Raw genomic sequence first — 27,961 nt, 5'->3', positions numbered from 1 at the left:
CTCAGGAAGAACGTGTCTACATTCGCTTGGTCTATGGCAGACATGAAAGGCATCGATCCGACTATAACGACCCACGAGCTAAACGTTGACCCGACATTCAAACCTATCCGCCAGAAGCGACGTAAGCTCGGCCCTGACAGGTCGAAGGCCGTAAACGAAGAAGTTGACAAGCTACTCGGCGCAGGTTCGATCGCTGAGGTCCGCTACCCCGAATGGTTGGCAAATCCGGTAGTCGTCAAAAAGAAAAATGGCAAGTGGCGCGTCTGCGTCGACTTCACCGATCTGAATAAAGCCTGCCCAAAGGATAGCTACCCTCTTCCCAACATTGACCGTTTAGTCGAGTCTACGGCCGGAAACGAGATGCTGACCTTCATGGACGCCTTCTCTGGATACAATCAAATAATGATGCACCCGGATGATCGCGAGAAGACAGCCTTCATCACAGATAAGGGAACCTACTGCTATAAGGTCATGCCGTTCGGTTTGAAGAACGCCGGAGCAACCTACCAACGACTTGTAAACAAGATGTTCGCAGATAAGCTGGGCATCACTATGGAAGTGTACATCGACGACATGTTGGTTAAGTCGCTCCATTCCATTGATCACCTCCGTCATCTTCAAGAATGCTTCGAAACTCTCAACAAATACGGCATGAAGTTGAACCCAGCAAAGTGCACATTCGGAGTCTCTTCAGGCGAATTCCTCGGCTACATAGTCACACAGCGAGGAATCGAGGCAAACCCGAAGCAAATATCCGCGGTCCTGAACCTCCCAAGTCCGAGGAACAGTAGAGAAGTACAACGGCTCACGGGCCGGATAGCTGCTCTAAATCGTTTCATCTCCAGATCCACCGACAAGTGCCTCCCCTTCTACGATCTCTTGCGAGGAAATAAGAAGTTCATTTGGGATGAGAAGTGTGAGGATGCATTTACTCAACTCAAGCAATACCTGACAACACCTCCAGTACTCGCTAAGCCGGACGTAGGTGATGTTCTATCTCTCTATGTCGCGGTGTCACAAGCTGCTGTCAGCAGCGTTCTGATAAAGGAAGACCGCGGCGAACAAAAGCCCATTTTTACACAAGCAGACGCATGACCGGACCAGAGACGCGATACCCGACTCTGGAAAAGATGGCTTTAGCAGTTGTCGAGGCAGCAAGAAAGCTTCGACCGTATTTCCAGTCACATTCAGTGGAGGTACTGACTGATCAACCTCTCCGAACGATACTCCAAAACACCAACAGATCTGGCAGACTCACGAAGTGGGCCATCGAACTCGGCGAGCTCGATATTACCTACAAGAACCGCACAGCGGCGAAGTCCCAAGTCCTCGCGGACTTCCTGGTCGAGTTGGCCCCAGAATTGGAACAAGATCTTATACTCCCAAGCTCAAACTGGACGCTGCACGTCGATGGATCATCGACCAACAAGGGAGCAGGAGCCGGAGTCCAACTACAGTCCCCGACCGGAGAGCTAATCAGGCAGTCTTTTAGCTTTGGCTTTCCCGCGTCAAACAACGAAGCAGAATACGAATCTCTGATCGCCGGACTCCGCTTAGCAAAAGCCGTAAAAGCTAAACGACTAAGCGCCTATTGCGACTCTCAATTAGTCGCCAGTCAGTTCAGCGGCGACTACGATGCCCGCAACGACCGAATGGATGCCTATCTCAAAATAGTGCAAAGCCTGACAGCAGAGTTCGAGTTCTTCGAACTCATCAAAGTTCCCAGAGGCGAAAACGTCTGCGCCGACGCCCTCGCGGCCCTTGGCAGCAAGCTTCGTGATCAAGTTAAACGAACCATCCCGATACATCGTATCGAGAAACCAAGCATCGATATTCCTACCGACCAAACCCTCGTTGCCCCGGTCATCGAACCCGCTACTCCAGATGACGACGGATTTGGTCCTGATTGGAGAACTGAGTTTATCGACTACCTCTCGAAGGGAGAACTCCCAAACGACAAATGGGAAGCTCGCCGACTAAAAACACGCAGCGCCCATTACGTCGTTCTTGACGATGAACTACACCGCTGGACCGCGAGTAAAGTACTCCTAAAATGCATTCATGGCGACGAGACAGCAAGGGTTATGGCAGAGACGCACGAAGGCGCTGGCGGAAATCATTCGGGCGGACGTGCATTAGCAATCAAAGTAAGGAGCTTGGGCTTCTTCTGGCCAACAATGAACGCAGATTGCGAGTCTTACGCGAGAAGCTGCGACAAGTGCCAACGGCACGCACCTAGTATCCATTGTCCAACCGAAATGTTGCGAACAACCACCGCTCCATACCCGTTCATGCGATGGGCAATGGACATCATTGGACCACTTCCCTGTTCCCGCCAAAGACGCTTCATCCTCGTCCTCACCGACTACTTTACCAAATGGATCGAAGCTGAAGCATACGCTCAAGTCACGGACAAAGAAGTCCGCGGTTTCGTCTGGAAAAATATTATTTGCCGCCACGGTTTACCTTATGAGATCGTTACCGATAACGGATCGCAGTTCATGTCAGGCAACTTCAAGGAGTTCTGTGGCAAATGGAACATTCGACTAAGCCCCTCCACTCCTCGTTACCCGCAAGGTAATGGCCAGGCAGAATCCTCCAATAAACTCATCATCGATGGCATTAAAAAGCGCCTGGATCTGAAAAAGGGTCACTGGGCCGACGAGCTCGATGGGGTCCTATGGAGCCATCGCACAACGCCGCGAGGATCGACTAAATCGACACCTTTCTCCCTCGCCTACGGTGTAGAAGCCATGGCTCCCGCTGAAGTCAACGTTTCAAGCCTCCGACGCTCCAAGATGCCTCAATACGTCGAACTCAACAAGGAAATGCTACTCGACGCCCTTGATGAGATAGAAGAACGACGAGATCAAGCTCTGCTGCGCATCCAGAACTATCAACACCAGATCGAGAGTTACTACAACAAAAAGGTCCGTGCCCGACCTCTGGAACTCGGTGACCTCGTCATGCGCAAGGTGTTTGAAAACACTAAGGAGCTAAACGCCGGTAAACTCGGCGCCAGGTGGGAGGGACCTTATAAAATCATCAAAGTCGTCAAACCCGGAGTATACCGACTCCAAACCTCACGTGGCGAAGAAGTTCCCCGATCATGGAACTCGATGCACCCAAGACGTTTCTACTCGTAGGTGTATAAAAAAAAAAAAAAAAAAAAAAAAAAAAAAAACAAGTAGATGCACCCCATGGTCACTTCTACTCGACCGAGTAAATGCGCCACTCACGGCCACTTTTACTCGGGAAAAACGAACTACGAATGGCTTGATCCTCAACCGAGGTACGTAGGCAGCCTTACACAGGTCCAGCTGTAACAAAATCAGAGTCAAAATCTTGTTCTTTGTCTCAACTTCTACTGAGTGGATGCCTGTTATCAAACCCAACGGCTCCCGTGTCTCCAGCAGGAGACACGCGGACACTATCGTTCCATTTCCTGGCTATGTCCTGATCAGACACTTAGCCTGAGGACCCAACAGTCGCTAGTCACCTATGACCAAGGAGCATTGACCGACTAAACGGAGTGAATCTTTAACCTTTCCTCGACTAAACGCGTAATGGACTAGCTACCCAATTACTCGATTGTCATTGAGGAAACGGACAAAAGAACCTTCCACTCTTAGACCCAGTCCCTTGTCCTCGATATAGAACGATGCGCCTAAACGTCGTCTCGATCGAAACGCGACAAGAGCTGAACAAATCCCCTAGCGGTTCGTTTCCTTATCTACTTGCAAAAGCCAAAGGTCGGGAATCTATTGTTTCTAAGCGAACACATCGCGAGACACTAAAGATACTGACATTTACTTTAACAAACTTTGCAAGTACAGATGAGAAACACAACCCACAAATTTAAAGATCGCTTAAAAAAGCGACTTGCCAAAAAAATATATATATATGTCTAATCATACAACAACATGGTCTATCAAGACCACAACAGATAAGAACATAAGTGACACGTCAAAGAACAGAATCTTGATCGTCAGGACCCTTGGTAGCGGCAGCAGTTGGGTCCTCCGCCCGAGTAGGAATAGAAGCAAGAGAGTCTACAACGGGACGTGGAGGAACATCTATCCCCAGCTTCGTAGATCGTCTCCTCCTCAGCAGGACGTGGCAGCGACGCCTCCTCGATCCCATCGTTATCCTCCTCCCCATCCTCTCGTCCTTCGGAGGAAGAATCCGAGACGAGCACAGGATCCTCGACACCCACGTTCTTGGTCTCTCCCTCTCGAACCAGAGTGTCGCCTATCTCGAAGCCGTCCTTTCCAGGAAACCCCTTCAAATTATCGTCCTCCGGGCGCTCATCAAAACCGCTTCCCACCGGGGACTTGACAGGCTCGGTGGGGACAGACGTGACATCAACAAGTGGCTCCTCTGACGGCTCCTCAAATTTACGTTCGACCCATAGGGATCGAATGACGTTCTGAACCTGTCCTCGGCGAAACGAGAAGGAAGGACCAACGGAGAAAGAGTAAGGTCACTGTCGGACAGCGGCTCTACTCGGAGTTTCATAACCTCCGCCTCGTAAAGTTTCTCCTGCTCAGCGAAGACATCGATCATTTCTTGGGGGATCTCCGTCCCACTCGCCTTTATAACCTCGAGGTACTTCTTCGTTCCCGAAGCTTGACCATACAGGTTCTTCGCCTTCTCAAAAGCCTCCAGACGAGTAAAATGGTTGCGCACGCGATCAAAACGGCGACTTGCCTTCTCAGCCATAGCAGCCTCGACTCTTTCCCTCTCACGAGTAACCTCCAAACCCGGGAGTCCCTCAGCGTTGCCTCTCTCTGATTAGTTTGTCTACCGCGGCATCTCTCTCTTCGACTAGCTCGGTCTTCTCCTTCTCCAGGTTCGCAGCCGTTTGCTCCAAATGACTTTTCTCTCGAACGAGCTCTTTCCTCGCCGCGCTGGAAGACTTAAGCTTGCCCTCCAGTTCTTCGAACTTTACTCGAAGAATCTCTTTCTCCTCTGCGGCCTTCTCGTTGGCCTTCTTATGCTCCGCCCTTACTCTCTCAATGACCTTCAACCGCGTCTGGGCGAGCTTCTCCGAAGATCTCAACTGGATCATCGTCTGTTTCAAAGCACTGTCGTATTTCTCAACGAGAAAGTTCATACTCCCGTCACTCTGCAAAAACGACAAACACAGACCACGTGAGACGAGTAAACCCGACGAATCGAATAAAGAGATAAAGTATGAAGGGTAGCGCAGTTACCCGAGCTCTCGAAGAAGCAGCGTCTATGTATTCATTCCTAAAGTAAAGGTCGTCCAACTGTGGCATCTCCTTCGTCCCACCACGAATTTGGCGCGTCAGCTCCGCGCACCTAAGAGGATTAAGGATTAGGGGGGTCGTCTCGTTGTAGGAAAACTCGACCCGATCGGGGAACTCGATCTTCGTCCTCCTCGCAGTAGAACCCTCTGAACGAGACCCTTTCCTCGCAGACGGATCGGGAATAGATCTCTCACCCGTAACAGGATCACTGCCCCGCGCTGAGACCTCTCTCTCCTCGGGAGGGGTTTCAAGAGAAACGTCTTCTCCCGCGACAACTTCGACGAGGCCTGTCTCCGCATCAGAAGGACGCGGCTCTGCCTCAACGGACTTCTTTTTCTTCTTTTTCTGGGACGATCTTCAGGCGCCGCTTCGGAACGGTCAGACTCGACAGAACCCCTTGTAACGCCTTCTCGTCCTACAGCCGGCGCATCGCCGCGATCAATAGAGGAAGTAGCCCCCTCGTAAGGTCTCTTCCTTCCTCTCTCTCCCTTCCTTGCTTCCAAACCCTCGGAGGTTTCGTCGAGGGAAGCGATCTCTTCAAGAGGAAGCTCTTCGGTTGCTTTCCTCCTGGCTTTCTTACTCTTCTTCTTCTTTTTAGGACTTGAGGCAGGAGGCTCCGCCCCAACGTCTTTGTCGACTAAACCAGGAGCTCCTTCCTTGGAAGCTCGGCCTGCGTCAGAACTGGTCGCCCCTTGCACATCGGCAGTAATCGACTTCTTCGAAAGCAATTGCAGCTTCCCCTTCAACAGTGCACTCAAATCCGGTACCCCGTCCATCTTCCTAGCTTCGTCCAGAATTTTCTGCTGTTTCCGAGTAAAAAGAGACAGACGCGACTTACGGGGTCCGAGCACGACAGGAAGCCTTGATTCCCAATCAGCTGTAAAAAAAAAAAAAAAAAGAGAAGAGAGACTTAGTTGTTGATAGAACTTCTCGGAGAAAGACCGATGAACTCACCTCTAGCAATCCTAGCTTCTTGGCGTCTTATCCACTCTCGACTACGATCAGGCCAACGAAGATGACTATGAGCCGCGATCGCCTGAGCACTCTCAAAGAATTTCTCCGGGTATGCGATCGTATTCGGGTGACGAACTGCAACAACAAGAAACACGCCGTTAGGATACTCGAAAAAAGCATGATGGCAACAAACACTATCTACCAAGCGTTTTGTTCCACAGAACGCGGTAGTCGTCCCCAGGTGGCTCTGCGAAGGCATGCTCGTCAAATTTGACGTAAAAATATGAGCGCTGCCAGTCCTTCGTCTTGTTCGGGTGCCCTGACAAGACGTTGTAGCTCGAGCGCATCTTCACTGAGAATATCCCATGTGGCTCCGCCTTCGTAAAAGTCAACTCTTCGAATACTCTCACACTCATCGAAACGTCTATCTCCGCTGCCATCACCATTAGCATAACCGCGATGCGCAGCGACCCGTTAAGCAACTGACAAATGGTGATGTCCCGACGAAATGCGTACGACGTGATCAGTCGGGGAATTGGAAACCAGAGCTTCGTATGGTCTCCAAAATAAGACTCATAGACGCACTTATAGCCAATCGGAGGCGACCAAGGATGCTGTCCCCTGGAAGGAATGATGTATGTAACGCCGGCACCTCCACTTCGCCTCAATAAATCCTTCACCGTCTTGTGGGAGGAGCAAGAATCGAAGACATTCCCCCACGACTGAGCCCGCGGGTCACGAAGCAATTCGGACGGGAGTGGGCCGAGTTCTTCGAAGATCCCACCAGGATGATAGATCGTGGGTCGGCAGTCTATCTGGTCGAAAGGAATCTCCCGACTAGCTCGTCTCAAAGACCTTGAGGCTTGGCTAGACGCTTCAGAGCCGCTACCGCCCACGTCACTGCTCCCGACTTCAACGCGATCCGCGCGTTCGTCACGGATCATCTTATGAGCATCAGCGACCAAAAGGCGTTGAGATAGGGTCATATTGTCTAAATCCCGAAGAGCATCGCGATGAATCAAGTCGAAATCATCCAGCGGGCTGTCAGCTACCCGCTCATCTCTGGTCGGACTCGGAGAATCTGCAACGCCCTTCCCTTTTTCTTCTCGCGACAAACGACCTCTTAGAGGCATGATCCTAGATTTAGGGGACGACTACAACCGCCAGACGATACCGACAAGCCTGTGTGAGGAGAAACGTACCTAGAGAGAGAAAGTAAAAGTAGAGAGAAGGGAGAGAAAGCGGAATACCTGAGCTTGCAGAGAAGAATGACGAAAGCGAAAGGGAGGAACCTATTTATAGCAAAAACAAGGGCACATCCTCCGAAGCGCAATCATTAGGTCTACAGAAACCTAAATGGGCCTCAAAGGACGCCTAAATACCCAAAGGCTTACTCGCGACGGTTCGGTTTCTCGTTCAAACCGATCTCTAATCGAGATGCCAGACCGAAATTAATCCCCGATTTCGGTCTAAACCGGTCCTCTAACGTAAACCGATGAGATAAGCTTGAGCCCTTATATCGGAGTAATTCGCCTACCGAGTAAAACATGCCTCCGTGACAAAAACCTCGGCGAGCAAAGCAGATCGTGAAGAAGTACTACTCTAAGTGACTAGAAACGTCAATAAAGCGGCATGCGACTAAACACGCTAGGACCTGATATACGAACGAACCTAACCCACAAATTCACTGAGACCGCTACGCCGCTCACAAGTGAACTGGGGGGGACTTATTGTAGGAGATGGATTACATCCCTCCATAAGGCCCATCGAATAACAGGCCCTAGCCCGGCAAGCTTGACTAGTTTAATCGGCTTAAGCGGCTAAAGGTGTCGGCTCGATCCCAGAGCACTTTTAGCCGATCAGCTAAGCCGGCTAAATACGCTCGGCTTATAGAGAATAGTACCAAGGCCCGCATACTCGGCCTTTAACGACAGGGCCCAAAGGACGACACGATTAGGGCATCACGGACTGTTACACTATAAGAGAGGATGAGGAGACAACGAAGAGAAGGACTTTTGGATAACACACACAGAGGCGGCTAGATCTAGGGTTTCCCAATCATCTCTTTGATCATGTTGCTTAAACCTTTGATCTTGTCTCCTTATTTCCCGTCAATCTTGTAACCTCTTGTTTTATTCTAATAAAAGCGTCTTTAGTCACCCCATTCCTACGTTCATTATTCTAATCAACCGAATCCTGTACAAACAAATCCGAAACGTTCCGAGTTATTCATCGCATTTATCACCTTATTAACTCCATAGGCGACGTGAATTACGATCTGACTTTAATTGTGAGTTATACCTCTGAACTACACCTATAAAAAGGTTAGCTTTCTTCACTTGAACATCATCTTCTCAATCTGTGAAAACACTAATCTATATATTACCTGTGAAATGGCTAACTCATCAATCTTCCTTTCTGATCTGAAGCCTGGCCGAGTCTCCTCCACCATCCAAGTGCCGTTGCTCAGATTCTGGAAAGCCAGAAATGTTCGAGTGGAGGAGAACTGATGTCTCTTGATATGCTCTTACTGGATTCAAAAGTAATTATGTTCTTAAACTCATGTTCAGATTGCTTTATGTTCACAAAACTCATGTTCAAAGCTTTTTTAAACGATGTTAGAAATGTTCTTAGGCTTATGTTCATAGTCTTCTTATGTTATTAAACTCATGTTCATAGTGTTCTTATACTAAACATTATGAAACTGTTATATACGGATTTCAATTGACCTACTTCAGTGAGATTTATTTAGAAACCGGTTGTGATTTAACTCATATTTATAGTCATCTTAACGGCATGTTCATATTATCTTGAAATCATGTTCATAATGTTTTCCTGATCTTAAACTCATGTCCATGTTATTATCAAATTCAACCTGTTATATAAACATCTTCTGAATGATTATTTTTGAACCGTTTGCAAAGAATGGTTTCTTTCTAAATGTGTTTCAGGCGACCATTATGCAAGCATCCGTGAACGTGAGCCGACTAGCAACTTAGGGCTTTATCTCCGGGCCGGTTCAATGTATTCTTTCACCGGTTTTGATGTAACTCAGTGTAATCAAAACTTCAGGCTCTCGCACTCCTCTCTGCTGATTCGATTCAGTGACGCTACCACCTGTGTTTAAAAAGGCGATCGCTTTTTGCGCAAAGGCGCAAGGTGCAGTAAGGCGACAGTCCCACCGCCATAGACCTCTAAGGCGAGGCCAAGTCCGTAAGGCGCTCGCCATACTGCGCCTTTGGCTTAACTACAATGCACCTTAAGCGCTTCAAAAGCGTGCTTTGTAGTTTCTATTTAAAACTACTTTCACCAAACCCTTAAAACATCTTGAAAACCATGTAACAACTACTCTGACCAACCCTTTAAAGACCCTTACAACATGAAGCTTAGATCCATAGAGTTTTAGGTGTTTCGGGTTGGAGACTGAATTTAGATTTTTAGTTTTCAAGTTCTCTGTTTTAGTTATTGGATTTTATCAATGAGTATATACGTGACTGTATTAGTGTGTATATTAACTGCTATAGCTGACTATATTAGATTGTACACGACTCTAACTGTCTGAACTACTCTATAACTATCTTTTGTACATAACCATACAGTTATAGTGTGTAGAGCTACCACGTACACATGCTTCTAACCTAGGAAAACTATCAATGCATTTTTAAGTTCCTCTCTATACTATTATTATATGTTTGAATGTGTACAATCTATAAGGCGAGCGCCTTGGACCGACATGGCGCAAGGCGCATGGCTCCAACCTCCTCGCCCTAGAGCGCCATGCGCCTTTTAAAACACAGGCTACCACTCTTGCTGAGTTAACTGAACCATCTTCTCCAATACCTAAAGAATGTTTCAGGTTCCGTAATCACAGCGAGATGCTTGGTCTAGCCAACACCAATACCCAACTTCCAGGTATTCCTCCTATAATCTGTTCATCAATATAGCTGGATAAGGTATTGATATTAATCGTCACACAGATATTATTGGTGAGATAACCGCTGTTAAGAGAAAGTTCTATTTCGCTTGAATGGCTAACTCATCTATATTGCTCGCTGAAGGCTGGCCAGAGATGGGTTCTTCTTCTGTTTTGGACAGGAAAATCTGAGGATTCAGAGGTGCTCGAAACCAAAGGGTATCTCCTCATCATTCTCTTCCCGACTATATCACCTTTGCCGGAGATGGGTTCTTCTTCTGTTTTGGAGAGTAGAATCTGATGATTCAAAAGTGTTAAAGCTTTGGAGACTCCGGGAGTAAGTAAGGAACTCCATCGGCTCGAGAGGCATCTCCAATGGCCGGTAAACAAGGTCTGTCTTGCAACTCGGAACCATAGATTTTTCCATTTTAGACAGAGGTGAAGGAAGTGAGAGAGAAAGTGGAGGTCAAGAAAGAGACGTATAGTATTGGGAGGAGACTTTTGGTGTAAGTGAAAGGCTTTTAATGGAGAAATATTTATAACTCTGCTTTTTCAGCCTTAGTTTTGATGTAAGCGAAAGGTTTCAATGTAGAAAGATTTTATTACTCTGCTTTTAGCCTTCGTTTATTGTTTTTTTTCTTACTCTGTTTCTCTCAAGTCAATTACACTTAACAAATATGCTCATGGTCTGCAGAATGTGTTTGATTTTGGCCTTAATGGAGGTCTTCTTTCAAGATCACGTTTTGGGTATGATATTCTTTCATCCCGAAGCTTTTTATGTACTTTTGTGTGCGTTGTTCCTATTATGTGCACCTTTAGCCTGGCTGCAGAGTTTGTCAACATGCTAAGAACCAAAACTAAGCCTTCTGTTTATGTTTTTTCCCTTGCTTTTAGGTTCATTTTGTTGCCATGCATGCTGTTACTGGTTCTTATGCGAGACCAAATTTTGTCGATTATCTTGGAGCCAAACCAGTATGTCTTGGTCACTAAGATGTATATTACATTCAGTTTTCGAACCTCCGGAGATTTCAGATGATTGATGTTGGAAAGTTTTGTAGGATTCAATTTCCAGTGGAGTTCCTCTCGAAGATTTTGGACATGGCCATCCAGATCCTAATTTGACGTAAGAAAAAGACTAAGGGGAAGACTCACCATATACACTTAGTATATAATTTTATAAAACGTCTTATATATAGATACGCAAATTGCCAGTGTATAGAACACCAAGTCAAGAACAATTGCCTGTTTTTTTTTTCTTTTTTTCTTTTTGTCAACAAGAACAATTGCCTGTCTATCTTAGCAATGGGGAGTCAAAACCATGGAGCTCTTTTGCAGCTATAGTTTGCTTACAAGCATAAATTTCAAATTATATGTTGGGTGTAAGGTTCTCTTTTAGATAAGGTTTTAGTTTAAACAAAAAAAAACAAGTTACACATGGTGTATACAAAAGCATTTTCTTGAATACATTTTGCATATTATTCAAAAAAAAAAAAAGATATGCAACTGGGTTGATGTCATGTATCGTAGCGATGGACCTAATTTCTGAGCTGCAAGTGATGGTATGTTTGTGAATAGATATCTTACAAATTTTCTTGGTTTTTTAGCTTTAAGACACATCTGTCATAAATTTAGTCACCATAATTATGCATTTTCTGAAAGGTGATGGTGACAAAAATGGTTTTAGGAAAAAAATTCTTTAAATTGCATAAAGTGCCGTTCGCATCTCATAAAGTGCATGGTGCTCTTGATCGTGTTGCTGAGAAGTTGAATCTTTCTTTCTTTGGGGTCAATCAATTTTACCAAACAGTGTATATACCTGCTTTACAACCAAACTAATATAGATGTATGTATCACATTGTAAAGGAATATATATATATAAATAAAAGTATCAGTGCATAGATCATATAGAAAGTATATGATATCTAATAAGAGTAAACATTATTTGTAAAAACTAATATTATATTTAATTTGAAAACAACAAAAAATTGAATGTTCATTAAAATTTAACATGGTTTTTATTGTTTGCTCACTTGCACAAGTGACTGTAATTATTTTTTTTAATAATTACACATAAGAAATAAGATATGCTATAACTAAAAAAATATGAAACAATAAATAAATCAAATTATATCAACACATCAAACATATTAAAATATCTTCACATCCAAATAAGATTACATTATATACACATTAGTCCCATTTAAATTACAGTGTAAAGAAAATGGTCATACGTATTAAAAGATTTAGATGTGTTTGAATTTTTTTAAAAAACAAAGATAACAAAAAGATATGATAATAGTTAAAATAGTACAAGTTAGAGAATATGTTTGACAGCAAAATAAAAATTTACACACATCAAATATAAATAAAGTTAAAATTAACAAAATATAATCTCTGCTGCTTGAGTAACAATGAGAGACACTACGACGATTTAATGTCGTCTTCTGTACCAAAAAAAACATGCGGAAGCTCAAACCATAAATAAACCGCAGTTAAAATTAACAAAATATAATCTCTGCTGCTTGAATAACAACGAGAGACACTACGACGGTTTAATGTCGTCTTCTGTACCAAAAAAAACATGCAGAAGCTGAAACCATCAATAAGCTGCCATGTCATTGACATGGATAACAACTCCAAGCTTTGCTTCTGTTTCAAGCAAGTCTATAAATTCATAACCATCCTTTGAGATGACTTTACCGTCTCGACCATAAAATGCAGCAACAATGCACATCAATGTTCCTTGCATTCTGCGCTGTATCGAAAATATTTGCCACAAGTTTTAACAGAAATTAATATATGGATTGATTGCTATATTTGATGTTTCAAAACCAAATTAGTTGTCTAAGTAAATATTCTAAAAAGTACTAAAGTGCAAATATACGAGTAACACAATAGGCTGGTGCAGACAAGACTAATCGAATGTATCACACAGCCAACCAAATGAATATACAAAAATGTTACAAAAGTTTTATATCTTCAAAAAACAATACATTCGACCCTAGTTAATTATAAAAAAATAATGTATTTATCATCAGATTTTCGTAAGTTCTTAATATGCGTAAAACATAAAAATATTGTTTGGTGTTCAATTTGCTATCTGCATTTTAGTCTAGCTCCTAGTTTGATTTGCTCTATACCATATTTTGTTATCCTGATCCTATTAAGAAACTCTATTATTTGGATAACGATTCCACCCCTGTAAAATGTAGTCTTCGAGCCAATGCTCTATTTGATAGTAATTCTCAGAGTTGTGGAGGCATATCTATTGTGTTTGTTCTCTATTATAAAAGGTGTGGCTGAGTTTAATACTATAAACCAAAATAATTACATGTGAACGAGAGTAGAAAGCATCATCAAGAAATTTCTAAATTTTTTGAGGTAACTTTTTTTTGGAGGATCAAATTCAAGTTTGTAGCATTTGAAATTACAATTTTTTTCGCCAAACAGCTCTTCTGTTATTTGAATTACATTTCTATAAGTATTACTCTATATATTACATGTTTTTTGGATGTGCCCTAAAAAGTTGTATGTTCTTAGGTCTGAGCTTGCCTTTGTCACCATGAAGACAAAGGAAAGAGAAGACAACAACAACAAAGGAGCGATCACAACCGTCACAAATAGCTTAGACTCAGTCCCTCTTGATTAAACGAGCCACATACTCTTAAAATTTCCTGCCAAATCCCTGGTTGAGTTCACAAGTGTCTCCAAGACATGGTATTCCATAATCCGCAGCCAAATGTTCATACAAACTTTCATGTCAATGTCTATCTCCCGACCTCATCTCCTTCTCACCATCAAACACAACCACAACGAAGATAATGAATTGATCTTCTTTTCTTTTTTGAAAGAATGTTAAATTTATTCAAATCAAAAATGCCTTTGTACAAACTAATGCATCTGAAAACTAGAGTAGTTTGAATGTTTTAGAAGCAGAAAACAAAGATAATTTTCTATTCTCTTTTCTCGAACCAAGCCGCCATTGCTCGGGTCAAGTGCTTCCCACCTTTTCCTCGTAAAGAACTGATTCTATTTCGAGTTTGTTTGTCAATGAATTTGACTAAAATCCCTGGAGGTCTCTGAACCATGCCATGCCTTCTACCATTCCTCTCCATCCAAATCATGTGAATCGCAACTTGGAAAACATACCGCAGCAGAAACAGCTTCGTACGTGAGCCGATGTTAGTTGAGATCAGGTACAGAACTTCATCCCATATGCAGGTGTAGTTACGTCCCATTAACCTCCCATCTGGAATCCTCCATATCTTCTCAGAGTAAGAACAAGAGAAGAAAAGGTGATTACGAGATTCCACACCAGAATTACAGAAAATGCAATTAGCATTCGCTTGGGGATTCAACTGCAGAATTTTATCACCTGTCGCCAACCGGTTGTGTGCTGCTATCCAACTCATTACTGAATATTTAGGCGTTTCTCCTGTGAACCAGATACTTTTGTGCCATTGAGTGATCGGCTGCTGTACACGCAATAATCTCCAGGTCTGTTGCGTGAGAAACTCAGGCCGATAAACATCTCCTTTACATTTCCACAGTTGAACATCATCCTCTGCTGTAAGCCCCTGCATTCTCAGCCGTATGATCTCTGCATCAGTGGCCATCAGGTGCTCTGCTCTATGGCGACGACTCCGATAATTCTGAACTGCAAACTCCACTGTAGCATTGAGATCGACTCCAAGCGAGATGCAACCTCGAGCATTTGTGATCTCTATTAACCTCCCCAAAGAGGACCACTCATCAAACCAAAAAGAAGTAGCAGCCCCACTTCTTATTTCGACTTTTGTAAAGGATCTGGCGAGAACACGATATTCAGTAGCTTCCTCCACATCCAAGAACCAAGTGAGCTAGATTCCTTGACACTCCAGAAAGATCCTTTGCGTATGAGGTAGCTCTTAACCCATTTAACCCAAAGCGTAGACTGAGACAGGATACACCAAATTAGCTTTAGACATGAAACCTTGTTAGTCTCCGTAAGTGATCTCAAGCCCAGACCCCCTTCCTCCTTTGGCTTGCAAACATTCTCCCAAGATATTTTGTCTTTCTTTGAACTCATAGCTGGTCCCGACCATAAGAAGGCAGAGCACAGTTGATCTATCTCCTTAAGGCATTGCTTTGGTAATCTGTAAACCGACATCCAGAAGTTGGTGATACTATAAATCACCGAGCTTATTAATTGGAGACAACCAGCGAGAGAGAGATGTCTGGCTGTCCATGTCGATATGCGTTTCCTGACTCTCTCTATCAATGGAGCATAGTCAGACGATGTCATACGTTTTGTCAGTGGCGGTAACACAAGATATCTCACTGGTAAAGTGCCCACCTCAAAGGGAAACTGAGCAAGAATTGCTTCTCTATCTTCACAAATTCCTGCCAAAAATAATGTAGATTTTTTCCAGACTTATCTTCAAACCAGACATGCCTGCAAAATCTTTGAAAACCTGTAAGATCCCTTCGACTGAGCCTTTTTTGTCGCCTCATACTTCTCAAGTATCAAATGATGGATCATCAATGGCCTCCAAACATGATATGACGGTATCAAAAACCTCTCCTGGTGATTACATAATCCACAGTCCATCTGTCCGTGGCTTTATAGGTTGTTCTCATCAACATCAATACATGGTATGTAATCCAACTACCAGACAAGTCATAAACTTACCCGAGGATCATGTGTTTGACCATGGTACAATGAAATGTTACATGCATTTTGGGTATGATCCAAGCAGTGATAAGTAAAAAGTCTTGCGTATGGTCACACAACCAGAGAGCAACTTAGTTTCTGAGCATAGTGTGTATACATTGGAGCGTCAACAATCTTCTTATTCTCCGTGGAGGCGCGTTGAAGGTGGTATATCTAAATATATATATCGTTTATAGCTTAACTGTTTTTGAACTTCATAGCTAAACTCATGCGAGGTTTTTCAGAATTAAATAAAAGGTTGATTAAACATAATGTTCAGAAAGAGATAAAATGACAAAAGGTTGATTACAACAACATATAATTTAAATTAATACATATAAATATTATCAACATGGTCACATGAGACTGATACATAACAATGATGTTTTCTACGACATCTAAACTCCTTATCAAATGTGACTACTTCAAGCTTAACTCTTCTTCTCATTGTCTTTTCCTTTATATCGAAATAGAAAACTTCGAAGTAATCAGAAAATGGACTTGGTGCAAAAACCAGTTCCCCAGACCCCAGCATCAGTGATTCCTGAAAATTTTAGTTGTTGATCCCACAATGTATGGGACAAAACAAAAGTATCCAACCAAGTTTGCTCCTTCTCATCGTCGAGAACCCAAGAAATATTACCTTGAGAAAATATAATGATGCTTTCTACTCTCGTTCATATGATGTTAAACTCAGCCACACATTTTATTTATTTATATGGTATTTGCAGAGAAAACAATAAAAAAAAAAGAAACTAATGCAAAGATTGAATAAATTTGGCATCTAGCTGAGATACTTGAAAAGTTTTCCTTTTTCTTATGAGATATTCTTGGAGACCAAAATATAAAATTTTAAAGGACCAAAAAAAAGGTTTTCATTATAAAAAATCTATATATAATAGCAAACCTAATTTTGTTCTTCTATGACATCAGCATTTTTTTATAGAAAAATAAAATTATAATCTAACAGTTGAGTTTATCAGTACTTTGTAATCTAACGGAGAAGATCATCTCTCATTTACAAGATTTGACGTCATCAATCTCTTATTCTCTTTCAACAAAATACGTCTCCAACCAAAGATTTTTTGAACGACGCGCCCCTTCTACTTCCGCCTCTTTGCAATGGACATCACAATTGCTTCCTTTCGGTTTCTACGGGTCTCAACAATTACAGCTTTTTGGAGTCGGCTATATAATTCAGGAAGTTTCATATTGATTATCCGTTTACATATTCTGTCATCAGTCTCATCCCTTTATATATTCCATCATCGTCATCCATGTATGAATTTTCCTCTCATACAGTTCATCACCATTGTTGTTCTTCTTTCGTACATGTTATTGTCTTTGGAATTTTTTTATCTGATTTCACAGATATGTTTCAATCCAGTGTTTGTTGTTTTATTTTAAGGAACAAGATTTTACAAAAAAAAATATTTGTGACTGCGTTGGAGGAGATGGAGTGAATCATGTCTTCTTATTGTCCGAAGTACAAATCTATGTTCTCAGATTACTTATAGATTTCGACTTATTTTGTCTCTAAAATTGGTATTTTCCTGTGTCTTTTTACTGCAGTTAATTAAAACGTCTTTCTACTCGATTCTGTTGTGCTTTTCTATATTTTTGTTAACTGGCATTTGATGTTTTGCCAGTACAATTGATCTGAGAGTCAAATCTGGGAAGCACCAAGCACCGGTCTCCTTCGTAGCTTCACAATTAATACTTCAACGGCGACACGTGAACGCTGCCGGTTTGTCTCGGATTACTCACGTGATGGTGGTGGCCGAGAAAACACGGCTGTGATGTGACGACCGTTGGATCTCCGGAGAAACTATAGTTGTATGGTGGTGGGAAGGATCGATGAAAAGAAGGCTTGTGATGCATTTGAAGAAGAGGGTTTGCTCTCTGTTTCTGATCGTTTTAAAAAAAAAAAAAAGAAGCAAATTGTGTAGGTGCTGTTTTTACCATTTGTCAACAATAAAAGAAAAATGGCCATTTTCCTTTAAATTGTTGTTTTTCATATTTCTTGTTGATTCTTAAGGGATTGATTTTGTCTGCATCTACGTTGCACGGAAGCTTCGTCGGACGTCCGCTTCCCGCTTCGGAACCGGAATCGGAATCGGAACCTTGTGGAAGCTTACGGAATCTTGCTTCCAAAACTCTTCTAAAATATTCTCTTTAAAAACACGTTGGAAGCTTATGATTCTGTTTTGGAATCACGCTTCTGTTCTTTAAAAAAAACATTATGTCATATATCAATAAACATATAAAATCATATTTTATTATTTATATAAAATCCAATTTTAATAATAATGAATAGAAAGAATGGAAATATACAAATATTAAAACTAATACTATAAAATATCTTTATACATTGAGGTTTGTATTAAAGATAAATCATATATTCAAATATTTTGTATCAATTAATTATGAAGTATTTAAAATTATTAATATAATAATTTCTTTTAAATTTAATTTATGTGTATTTTCATAGTTTTAATATGAAATCATTTCAAAATTATTATAAATGAATAAATATTTTATTTAAAATTTAAATCATATAACTTTTTATCCTAATTTTTTGAAAAGATTTTTATATTTTAATATATATATATATATGTATTTATAAATATACGTTTCCAACACGTTTCCGCTTCTTAATTTTTTTTAAAATCTTGTTTCCGCGCTTCTATACGCTTCCGCTTCCACGTATCCGCTTCCGTTTCCATGTAACAACTCTGCATATAGATTTCTTGATTGTATACAAATTTTCTATGTGTAGTATAGTACCTCTTCAACTTTTTCCGTCGATTCTATATAGTGTGGTATTTTTTGTTTCATATCTTCCACTTATAATTGTTAGGTTACGTTGACGATATTTTTATGTTTTTTTTTTTGAACATGACGATATTTTTATGTTGCGTTTTAACTAATACTATAGGTAAATTATTATCGAAACATATGAGAATCATGAATCATGAAACGAAGGTCAAACAAAAAAAAATATTTTTTTTTCACCTGTCCAGAGTAAAGGATTTTCAAGAGGGAAAATAAACAATTACTCAAGAGCATGGTCCAGAAGCATGTGCGTTAAAGTGGAGAAGTTTTGACTTTAAAAAAAGTAGAGAGACTCCAACGGTACGTTTCTATGAGAACCTGATCTTTATGATATATCAAATCAGTAATTTATATATACGAACACAATTTTGATCAAAAAAAGAAACACGAACAGAACTAATTAGCAAAAAGAAAGTACGAACATAATCTCTTAGTAATATAAAATACGCCGTATGAATGTAAATTATATATATGCTTTTCAGTTTCCAGTGATCAGAGAATTTAGTTAGTTGTGTTGTTTTTGTCCCTCAAAAAGAAACACTGTAAAAAGAGATGGAAGAAACAAACCATTAAGGATGAGGTAATCAAAATGGTATGATTAATTATATTTTTTCAGATGCTGTAAATTCTTGTAACATGTGAAAGAAAAGTCACCCTCACAGAGAAGGCGAAGAGCAGTACGAGTGAACGTCCTGCTAAAGAGTAGAAAAGGTTTCCTTTTACTGCTACACAAGTCTTTTTGGTAGTAGACATGTAGTTGATACTGAAGGTTCCTTTAAGAACAATGAGTATGCTGAGAGGTTGCAATGGATTGTTTGCAAACCTAATGCTCATTAGTTGGTTGTGTTCCTTCCAATCTTAAGCTGCTACATAGTAAGTCCACATTATTACAACACATAAGCCAATGTCAAAGATTAATCCCTAATTGTTTGCATGATTAGATACCCTGAAACTGCAGGCCAAAGTGAACACGCACCTCAACTGAAAGAGAGTCAGTAGCAGAACTTGACTAAGCAGCTGCAGAGTTTCGCTCAGTCTGATCTAAGTAGCTAGGCTAAGAGTCAGACTGTAGGCTTCACCAGTAAGGACGGCTGTTCCTTTTGAGTTGCTGTATCAGAAAGTCCAATGAATTCCTTTTAGTCGAGTTCTTTCGAGTCAAAAGTTCTCCTAATTTGCTCAGTTGGACTGTGGAAGGGTACCCGGTAATGACCGGGGGAAGCAAACAGGAGTACTTCCCAAACATCGAACGAAGAGAGGAGAGATTCAGTAATGACAGAAGAAGAGCTCACGTACCTTAGCCGATCACTCTGGGGCCCACCCCCAATAGGCCACTCGAGATCTACACTTTCGGAGGGAGCTCACCTTCTCCACATTAGCTGCAGGGATCTAGACGAGGCGGGACAGAACGGATAGAGAACACATTCCATGTATCAACGGGAACAGGGCGGCTATCGACCTACTTACCGCCTATAACATGCCTACTCAGATCACGCTTTTATTTGTCTATTTTTTATTGGAGGAGATCCCAATCTTATATAATCAGAGAAAAGCAACATACTACGAAATGGTTTTAAGTGAAGGAAGGGCGACCAGTCCATTAATGAAGCAACTCTTCCAATAATATCAAATTCAAAAAAGCAGTTGTTCTAAAACACTTTTGACAGTTATCATTTTTTGAGGCTGTGAAAGTTTCAGAAACCGATGCACTTGCGTACGGTCATTTTTATAGGATATTGGTTTTTAGGGGTTTAAAAAGTGTTATTGGATATTATAAAAAAGTCGGGTTGGGTTCGAGTCGGGACCTCCCGATCTGGGTGGTTACGGTACTTGTGTAAGACCATCTCCAATTGCTTACTCTATTTTTTACTCTAAAATAGAGGAACTCTATAATAAAGTTTGAGTTTGCTCCAATAGTACTCTATTTTAGAGTATAAAATAGAGTGATGAAGAAAAAAAATAAATTACTCTATATTTGGAGTAAACCTATTTCTCACTCTATTAGAGTGTGAGAAATAGAGTATCATTGGAGCTTTTGTACTTTAAACTCTATTTTAAAGTGAAAAATAGAGTGGGCTTCAGATGCCCTAAAAGAACCAGAAACTTCATTATACTCGTTACATGTGGTCTAGGTTTTTTATATTCAAACTTATCCAAAATAATTAAAAATAACCAAAATAACCATTAGATATGGTTTGAATTGGTTACTTTTATGGAAAGTAATCATGGATTCAACATGATTTGAGTATTTTATGTCTAAAACATCCACCCCCCACCCCCCCAAATAACTGATATATTTGATTCGTAATTTTAATTTTAAGTATTAATATTATTATTATAAGTATAATTGAATATGTTGGAATATATTTGGATATTCATTCTATTTTCGGTGCAGGTCTGATTGCGTATCAGGTTTTGGTTAGAAATTTAGAACATGTTCATATATTTAAGTTGGGTCTAATCAGGTTCGGACCTTGATTTTCAGGTCGGTTCCGGGTATGTTTTCGGCGATCTTTTGTATCTACAAGGCTGCAATCAAGAATTTCCATAGTAATAAAAGTACATTCCGAAATCGAGGGCATGCGACTCACTTATATCTAAGTAATTTAACTTCTATATTCTGTCTCTGTTGAGTTTCTGATGAGCTAATTGTCCCGTTGAATTTCTGCAATTTCCCATTTATTTCTCTGCAAATATTGTCCCTGATGCGTTTCTGGTGAGTTTACTGTCTCTCTTTGTTTCCAATAAAATCATTTTCGTTTTATGTAAGTTTACCGTCCCGTGTTGAGTTTTCCGATCTATTTCTTAGCAGTTACTAAGTTTTCTGTCCCTGTTGAGTTTCTAATTCTTCTCATTCAGAATATCGATAGAAACTACAGTTCAGTAGTCAACCAAAACTGCTTTCCTAGGAGTGTGCTATCAAAAGCTATTGATTGGCATATGGCACGGTTTAGTTGCAGTTATCCTCCGTGGTGACAACCTTAAAGAAGCGGCTGGGCGAGAACAAGAAACGGTCGTCGTTCGCCGGCCGGTAGCTCTACTAAGCAAAGAAGCGGGTCCCTCCCTTTTCTTCGCAAAAAAAAAATGTGGAGTGGAGGTAGCCTAAGCATTCCTCGAGCAAGCTACCTTCGCCTACCTCCCAGAAGTGGCAATGGTAAGAGCTAGTAAGCATGGTAACTGTATGGGCTAAGGGGCCAGCGCTCCGCATTCTATCTAGGTTCCGCTCGATCGTACCTTCCACCTCACATAGAAGAAGGGGAAGCCCTTCAATAGAATAACCCATGTGACTGGGAAGGGACTGAATCATTCATTCATCGGATATTCCCGTGATCCATTTCATGTCAACTCTAGTTAGTTATCAAAAGTCTTACCTTACAAAGGGAACGTCGTTTCCCGAGAACCTTGCAACCTTCCGGTTCCCTGGAAGCGGCTGCATCGGCCCGCTTCATCAGCGTCGGTTTCCGCATCCAAATCATTAAACCACTCAGTGAACTATTGATGCTATCGAGAGAGTACCAAATTCTGACAGTGACGGTACCTTTCAAACTGATTTGGCATCCATATTAGAAAGACGCCGATGAATAGAAGTTTTATGTACAACTAAAATTGTCTGATCTTACAAATTTTTCCAAACGAAGAGGTTTTATGTTTTTTAGAATTTGTATAGATTGTACTTGTGTACTTATGAAAAAGATTGAATAATATTTCTATCACATAAATTTTATTTCTGTTGTTTAAAAATTGAACTCTTAAGTAATAATATTCAACTCTATATTAATTTGTAGGCTAATGAAATGAGCTTTAAAAATTGGTAAAAATCTTATCAGTCGACGCGTCGTTTAAATCGAAACTTTCTCCAAATTTATATATTGCAGTTAATTACAATGTATGTCCTCCATTGTCATTTTTCGTATTCATTTTATGTAACTCCTAATTCTATAATTTGTATTCATTTTATGTATTATTATTTCTCGATTCAGCGTTAGTCTCTGTTTCCAAATTCTATTATTTCCTTTCTTTCTTTTCAAACTTGAATGTGTAACTATATAAATGATCAAAGCTGTTTGAAGAACGCTTAATTGAGTTTGAAAGAGAGGAACTATTCTCTTTAAATCATTAATCATTGGAAGTCGAGGGAGACAAACGTCTGGAAAATAGAAAAAGTGTAACAAGTATGTAAAACTGATGAAACTGATTATATATTCCCTGAAACATTTATTTTTGCTACTTAGCTTAGGAAAATTCCCATATATTTAGTATTATTATTTTCGTTGTACCATGTTAGCTTGGTACAGAAATTAGACAAAATGTACATATTTTATCATATTATTCCTTCTCTAGAATAACAGTTATTGAAAAATAAAATGATTTCGAAGTTTAATACTTCTCTATTTAAACTATATATGCTGGCATATTTGTCGATAGAACGCATATATCCTTTGGTCTTTGTGTGGTTGCATATGTTTCATTCTTTATGCATCATGGTTTCACAAAGTTGATCCACATTGTTGGGAAGTTCTGAATGAGGGATTTTTAAGAGGGCAAAACACTTACTAAATAGCATAGTCCGTCACTCATCTGTCGGTGCATGTATATATTGGAAAATTTGGACTCGAAAAAGAGGTGGAAAAAACAGAACAAAAAGTTTCAATGAGAATATGTTTATTATATGATTTTGAGTTTTGAATGGTACTTAAAGAACAGAAGAAGTAAGAAACCAACAATGAGTTCTTAAATAGTTTGTGATGTTAGTTATTAGATGCAATGATTCTTGAATCTTGTCATGAAAAGCTAACAAGGCGAAGAGGGCATGCAGAATGAACATCCTGACCAAGAGAAAGGAAAAAAAATTTCCTTATATCGCTACACAATTCTCCCCAGTACCCCGGTGTACAGATTAATTAATATTATTAAGATGTACAAAACTTGATTTTCATTCAATTTTCAGAAAAAAAATGTGTTCAGAAGAAAATTAACATCTTACCCTTTTTCAAAGAAAAAAAAATTAAACATTTACTTGAAGTATCATTGCAAATGTGTATCTACATTGTAAATGGATAATCATTGCAACATTTGATGATCAATTATTGTGAATATTGACAAAATCCAACATATATACACAGTGAAACAAAAAAAAATAGTGAGTTTATTACTCTAGATGATCATAAAATATATTTAGAGAATAAACATAAAACTGCAAATTTTAATTGTATTTATTTTTATTATACTTATTGTTAGGAAGAAAAATCTCGGTTGTCTCGTTCTATAAAGAGATTTGTAATCTATTATTGACAATTGTTATGGTCAAATTTATAACAAACTCATGGTTAGTTTTAAACATTGCATTAGCAACACTTTATTTCGTCTATTATACAATTATGTATTTTATAATACATCTATTTAGCGTTAATTCAGAAATAATTTATAAATTGAAATATTCATTTTTGTATATTATCATTTTCATTCTAAATATTTTCTTTATTTATAATTATCATTAAAAGTCATATTGAAAATTTAATATTGTTTCCCCTCTCCAGGGGTACGCGGGGGGTCTGAATCCTAGTATATATAAAAGGACAAATGATTTAGGAGAAAAAAAAAGAATTGTCAATAACTCACTTTGAAAAGATACCGTGGAATCAGAACCCCACAAAAGAAATTTTTGTTCCACTCGTCCCATTATTTCAAAATACTAGTGATATTCTTAAGATGAAAATTAAATCAGATCTAACTTTTCTTTTTTTGCATGTGATACGATGATTTATATTCTTATTGCAATGAGATGGAAACGTGTTCTTAAACCATGGCTAAAACAGAGTTTAGTTCTCAACAGGAGCAAGGTTAGAATTGCGACTCTAGCACCTTCCGGGCAATCAACTTGCGGTTAAGGTATATTTTACTTCTTTGCATAGCCCACTACAGTTTCCTTAGTAAAGGCTACTCTCTCTCACACTGCTTAATTTTCGACGAGAAACAATGGTCAATTACCCGTGAGTGTGGTTTGCATAGAGCAACGGGATTAAGATTTTCATTTTAGAGGTAGAAGAACAAACTATTCAACAATAATAATAATAAATAAGTATTATTTAGTAAACTTAACACAAAGACCCCACACGCACTTTTGCTTCTTCTTCTTATATATTGTTCTTCTTCTTCTTCGTTAGGCAAGATGTTCACTGTTTGCCTCGTTCAAGAGATTGCATCTTGTTTCTCTGGCCAACGAGATCCAATTGTGGACTTCTCTTCCTGCTCTTGCAATCCTCTTCTTGAGCCTGCAGCTTGAAAACAAACCAAATGGGATACGGAGATGGTTACAATGATTACAAGGTAAGAGGCAAGGATGAATGCTGCTTACCTTCCGATTATGTTCTTCACTTTTGGTATGGAGGAGCAAGTTATAATTGTCGAAGGCGAGATAATTGCAAACTTGGCAAAAATGTTTAGGGTTCTTGTGGTCGTCGAGGGGCACACAATCAAACAACTGCACACACACACACACACACACCAGGTACATGACAATTTTGCAAAATGTAATGATAGTAAAAGCTGAGGATGCTGCTAGCGAGCGTACCTGCGTTCTGTGTTCTTCACTCTTGAGATGAGTGAAGAATTCGTCAAATATTTCGTAATAAGTATTGCATACGTTGCAAATGTAGAGAGGTTCTCTCACGGTCATGTCACCTGTGTAGGCATAATTATCAAACAATAAAGTTTCCCAGACAAACTCATTGGCCAACACTATAGGATCTCTTTGCTCGGCAAGGGGAAGTGGCCGACCATCTTTTGGATATGCACAAAAATTAGTGAATCCAGGAAAAAGCTGAAAAAGACAAGGATCAGCAATCCTAAAATCATCGGATATCAGCATTGTGTAACCCTTGGAACCCTCGGTTGTGATCATGGATGTAGACCATTCTTCGAGAAAACCATATAATTCCATCACACCTAGAAAGAAATTAATTAGGGAAGATGAGAGACTCTTAAACAAAATCGAGAGGAGGATTGATTTTACTTACTGCAGGGGGCGTGAATAAGAATGATTTCAGAGTAAGAGATCTGTTCCAAGAAGTAACTACAGATGTATTCTAGGTTGCCCATGGCATAGATGCTGACTGCAGAAGCACGACCAATCTTCTTCTCCAACGCAGTTTCTATACACCGACGGACACAAAGAGGGTCAACACCAGCGGGAACCGGACACGTGTTGAGGTCCCACCACACTCCCGTCTCCAGTCGTGACGCATCATCACCTAATCACAAAACAACCATTAATATCTCTTTAATCAGAAATACTTGAATCCAGAACTACCCCACCTCCTGCCATATCGCAACGAATTTGATCCTAAATTTAGGGTTTCCTGCAACTTTGATGCAACATATATTTTATGAATTGTTCAATAAGATGTCATTATATATCAACCTATATTTATATTTTTAAGATTACAATATGATTTCTTTAAAATAAAAAATATTTCAATTTTGCAGTTTAAAGATATAAATATAAAGACACTCTAAATAGATTTTTTTTTTTAAATATCCGTGTTTTCACAAAAGAAATGACTATCTAATTTTTATGTTATGTTATAAAATATAGTTTGGGTTTTCATTACAAAATTTATAATATTATCAAATAATAAAGAGAAACCTTCTAGGATAGATCTAAAAAAGTTTTTGTCACAAATATAGATCTTAAAATAAAAATGATCAAAATAGACTTAAATGTTTTATCAAAAGAAGTAAATATACACTTATACTCTTAGGGTTAATTAATCTATACATTAGGGTTTAGAGTTAAGGGGTGGGGTTTAAAGTTTAGAGTTTAAGGTTTAGGGTTTAGAGTTTAGAGTTTAGAGTTGAGTAGTGAAGTTTTGGGGATATGGTTTTAAATTTAAAAAAAAAAAAAAAAAAAAAATTTAAAATAAAAAATGCTATTTTGGTTATTTTAGTTTTAAAAATCTATTTTTGTGACAAAAACTTAAAAAGGGAGAATTGTCCAATAATAAAATGAGAATACATTTGGACATACCACTCTCCTATATATATATATATATATATATATTCTTACACACGTCCATGCTCGTTTTAAGAGCATAAACGTTTAATGTCTTCTTGACTTTCCAATACAATCTGGAGAAAAAAAAAAAGAATCGTCAATAATGCTTCCATGTATTAGGATACTAGATCTCGATCCGCGCAACCGCGTAGATTTTTGTTTTATTTTATTTTTATATAAATATTTTATTTTCAATTCTAAATTGGTATATATTATAATATATATATGTCTATCAATTTTTAAAACATAATAAGTTTACGATATATTTTTTCAGTAAATAAATTGTTTCAAATTTTAACATTTATTTGTATCTTCTTCTATATATATATTTCTAGATTATTATTTCATTATTAAAATCATAACTATATATATAAAAATTAATAAAATATAGCTTTATTGTCATATTCAAAGATATTGAAACATTTCACAAATTTAGAAAATTTTTAAAAAAATAAACTTTTCGCTTCATAGATTTATATTATCGAGAAAATAATTAAACATTTAGTTTTTTTTTAATTTTTAAAATAAACTATATAGTTTAAAATTTTCTTTCATTGGTTTAAGGTAGTAAAGATTAATCATTGTTAGATAATAAAAATTTTGTTATTGAAAAAAAAATCTTTATAATTTTAAAAGTTATAATCGACAAATATTTAAATATTTAACATATGGAGATATAGTATTAGAACATTAAATTATATCTATTTAATTTATACTATCTATAAATTCAATTGATCATCTATTGTTTAAATCCAATTATTGATAGCCCAATAAAAATTTATGGTATGTCCAAAATTTAAATGATAAGATTAGAAATTAAATGTAACATGACTTTTTAGGAATATGTCCATTAGGTCCATTTATTTAAAAATCACACATGATTCAAGTTTGTGACTTCTGTTTTAATATATAAGATCGTGGAATTAGAGCCCCCATAAAAGAAAATTTGTTCGCTCATTATTTCAAAATACTAGTGATATCCTTAAGACAGTGTTTTTAAAACCGGACCGACCCGATGGTTGGACCGGGTTCGACCATGAACCGGTTATATAGCTGGGTTGGTCTAGTAATTGGTTCGACCATGAACCGGCCACATAGCCTGATTATATTTCAAAGTTATTAAACCAATAAAAACCACTAAAACTATCGAAAATCTGTAAATCATCCATATAAACAAGAAACTAATTTATATTTATAATATTTTATGTTCAAAATTGATTTATATTTTAACCATGCATCATGTT

The 27,961-nt window shown here is 39.1% G+C and overlaps 1 protein-coding gene, 1 long non-coding RNA gene and 1 pseudogene across 3 annotated transcripts; 2 read left to right on the top strand and 1 right to left on the bottom strand.

Annotated features, from left to right (window-relative positions):
- The first annotated feature begins 10,033 nt into the window (after positions 1-10,033).
- On the top strand, positions 10,034-16,029 carry LOC106376098 (annotated as a pseudogene).
- Positions 16,030-16,215: 186 nt separating this feature from the next.
- Positions 16,216-17,888, top strand: LOC125580170. The gene is made up of 2 exons (XR_007317913.1): positions 16,216-17,377; positions 17,482-17,888. It is a non-coding gene; the product is annotated as an uncharacterized LOC125580170 (long non-coding RNA).
- A 6,842-nt stretch (positions 17,889-24,730) lies between these two features.
- On the bottom strand, positions 24,731-26,108 carry LOC106373195. 2 transcript variants are annotated; one of them, XM_022694252.2, is made up of 5 exons: positions 25,979-26,108; positions 25,681-25,914; positions 25,236-25,609; positions 25,020-25,145; positions 24,731-24,942 (listed from the first exon to the last, which is right to left on the bottom strand). In XM_022694252.2, exons 1-5 carry the CDS (start codon positions 25,986-25,988, stop codon positions 24,838-24,840), a joined length of 849 nt encoding a protein of 282 aa, XP_022549973.1. In that variant the 5' UTR covers positions 25,989-26,108; the 3' UTR covers positions 24,731-24,837. The 2 variants fall into 2 exon arrangements, with proteins under 2 accessions (XP_022549973.1, XP_022549974.1); XM_022694253.2 differs by having other exon boundaries at positions 24,731-24,936.
- Between the last annotated feature and the right edge of the window lie 1,853 nt (positions 26,109-27,961).

The sequence above is a fragment of the Brassica napus genome, chromosome C1, assembly GCF_020379485.1.
Source record: "Brassica napus cultivar Da-Ae chromosome C1, Da-Ae, whole genome shotgun sequence".
NCBI lineage: Eukaryota > Viridiplantae > Streptophyta > Magnoliopsida > Brassicales > Brassicaceae > Brassica > Brassica napus.
Note: the sequence above shows the minus strand (reverse complement) of the source record. Positions and strands in the feature narration are given on the sequence as shown.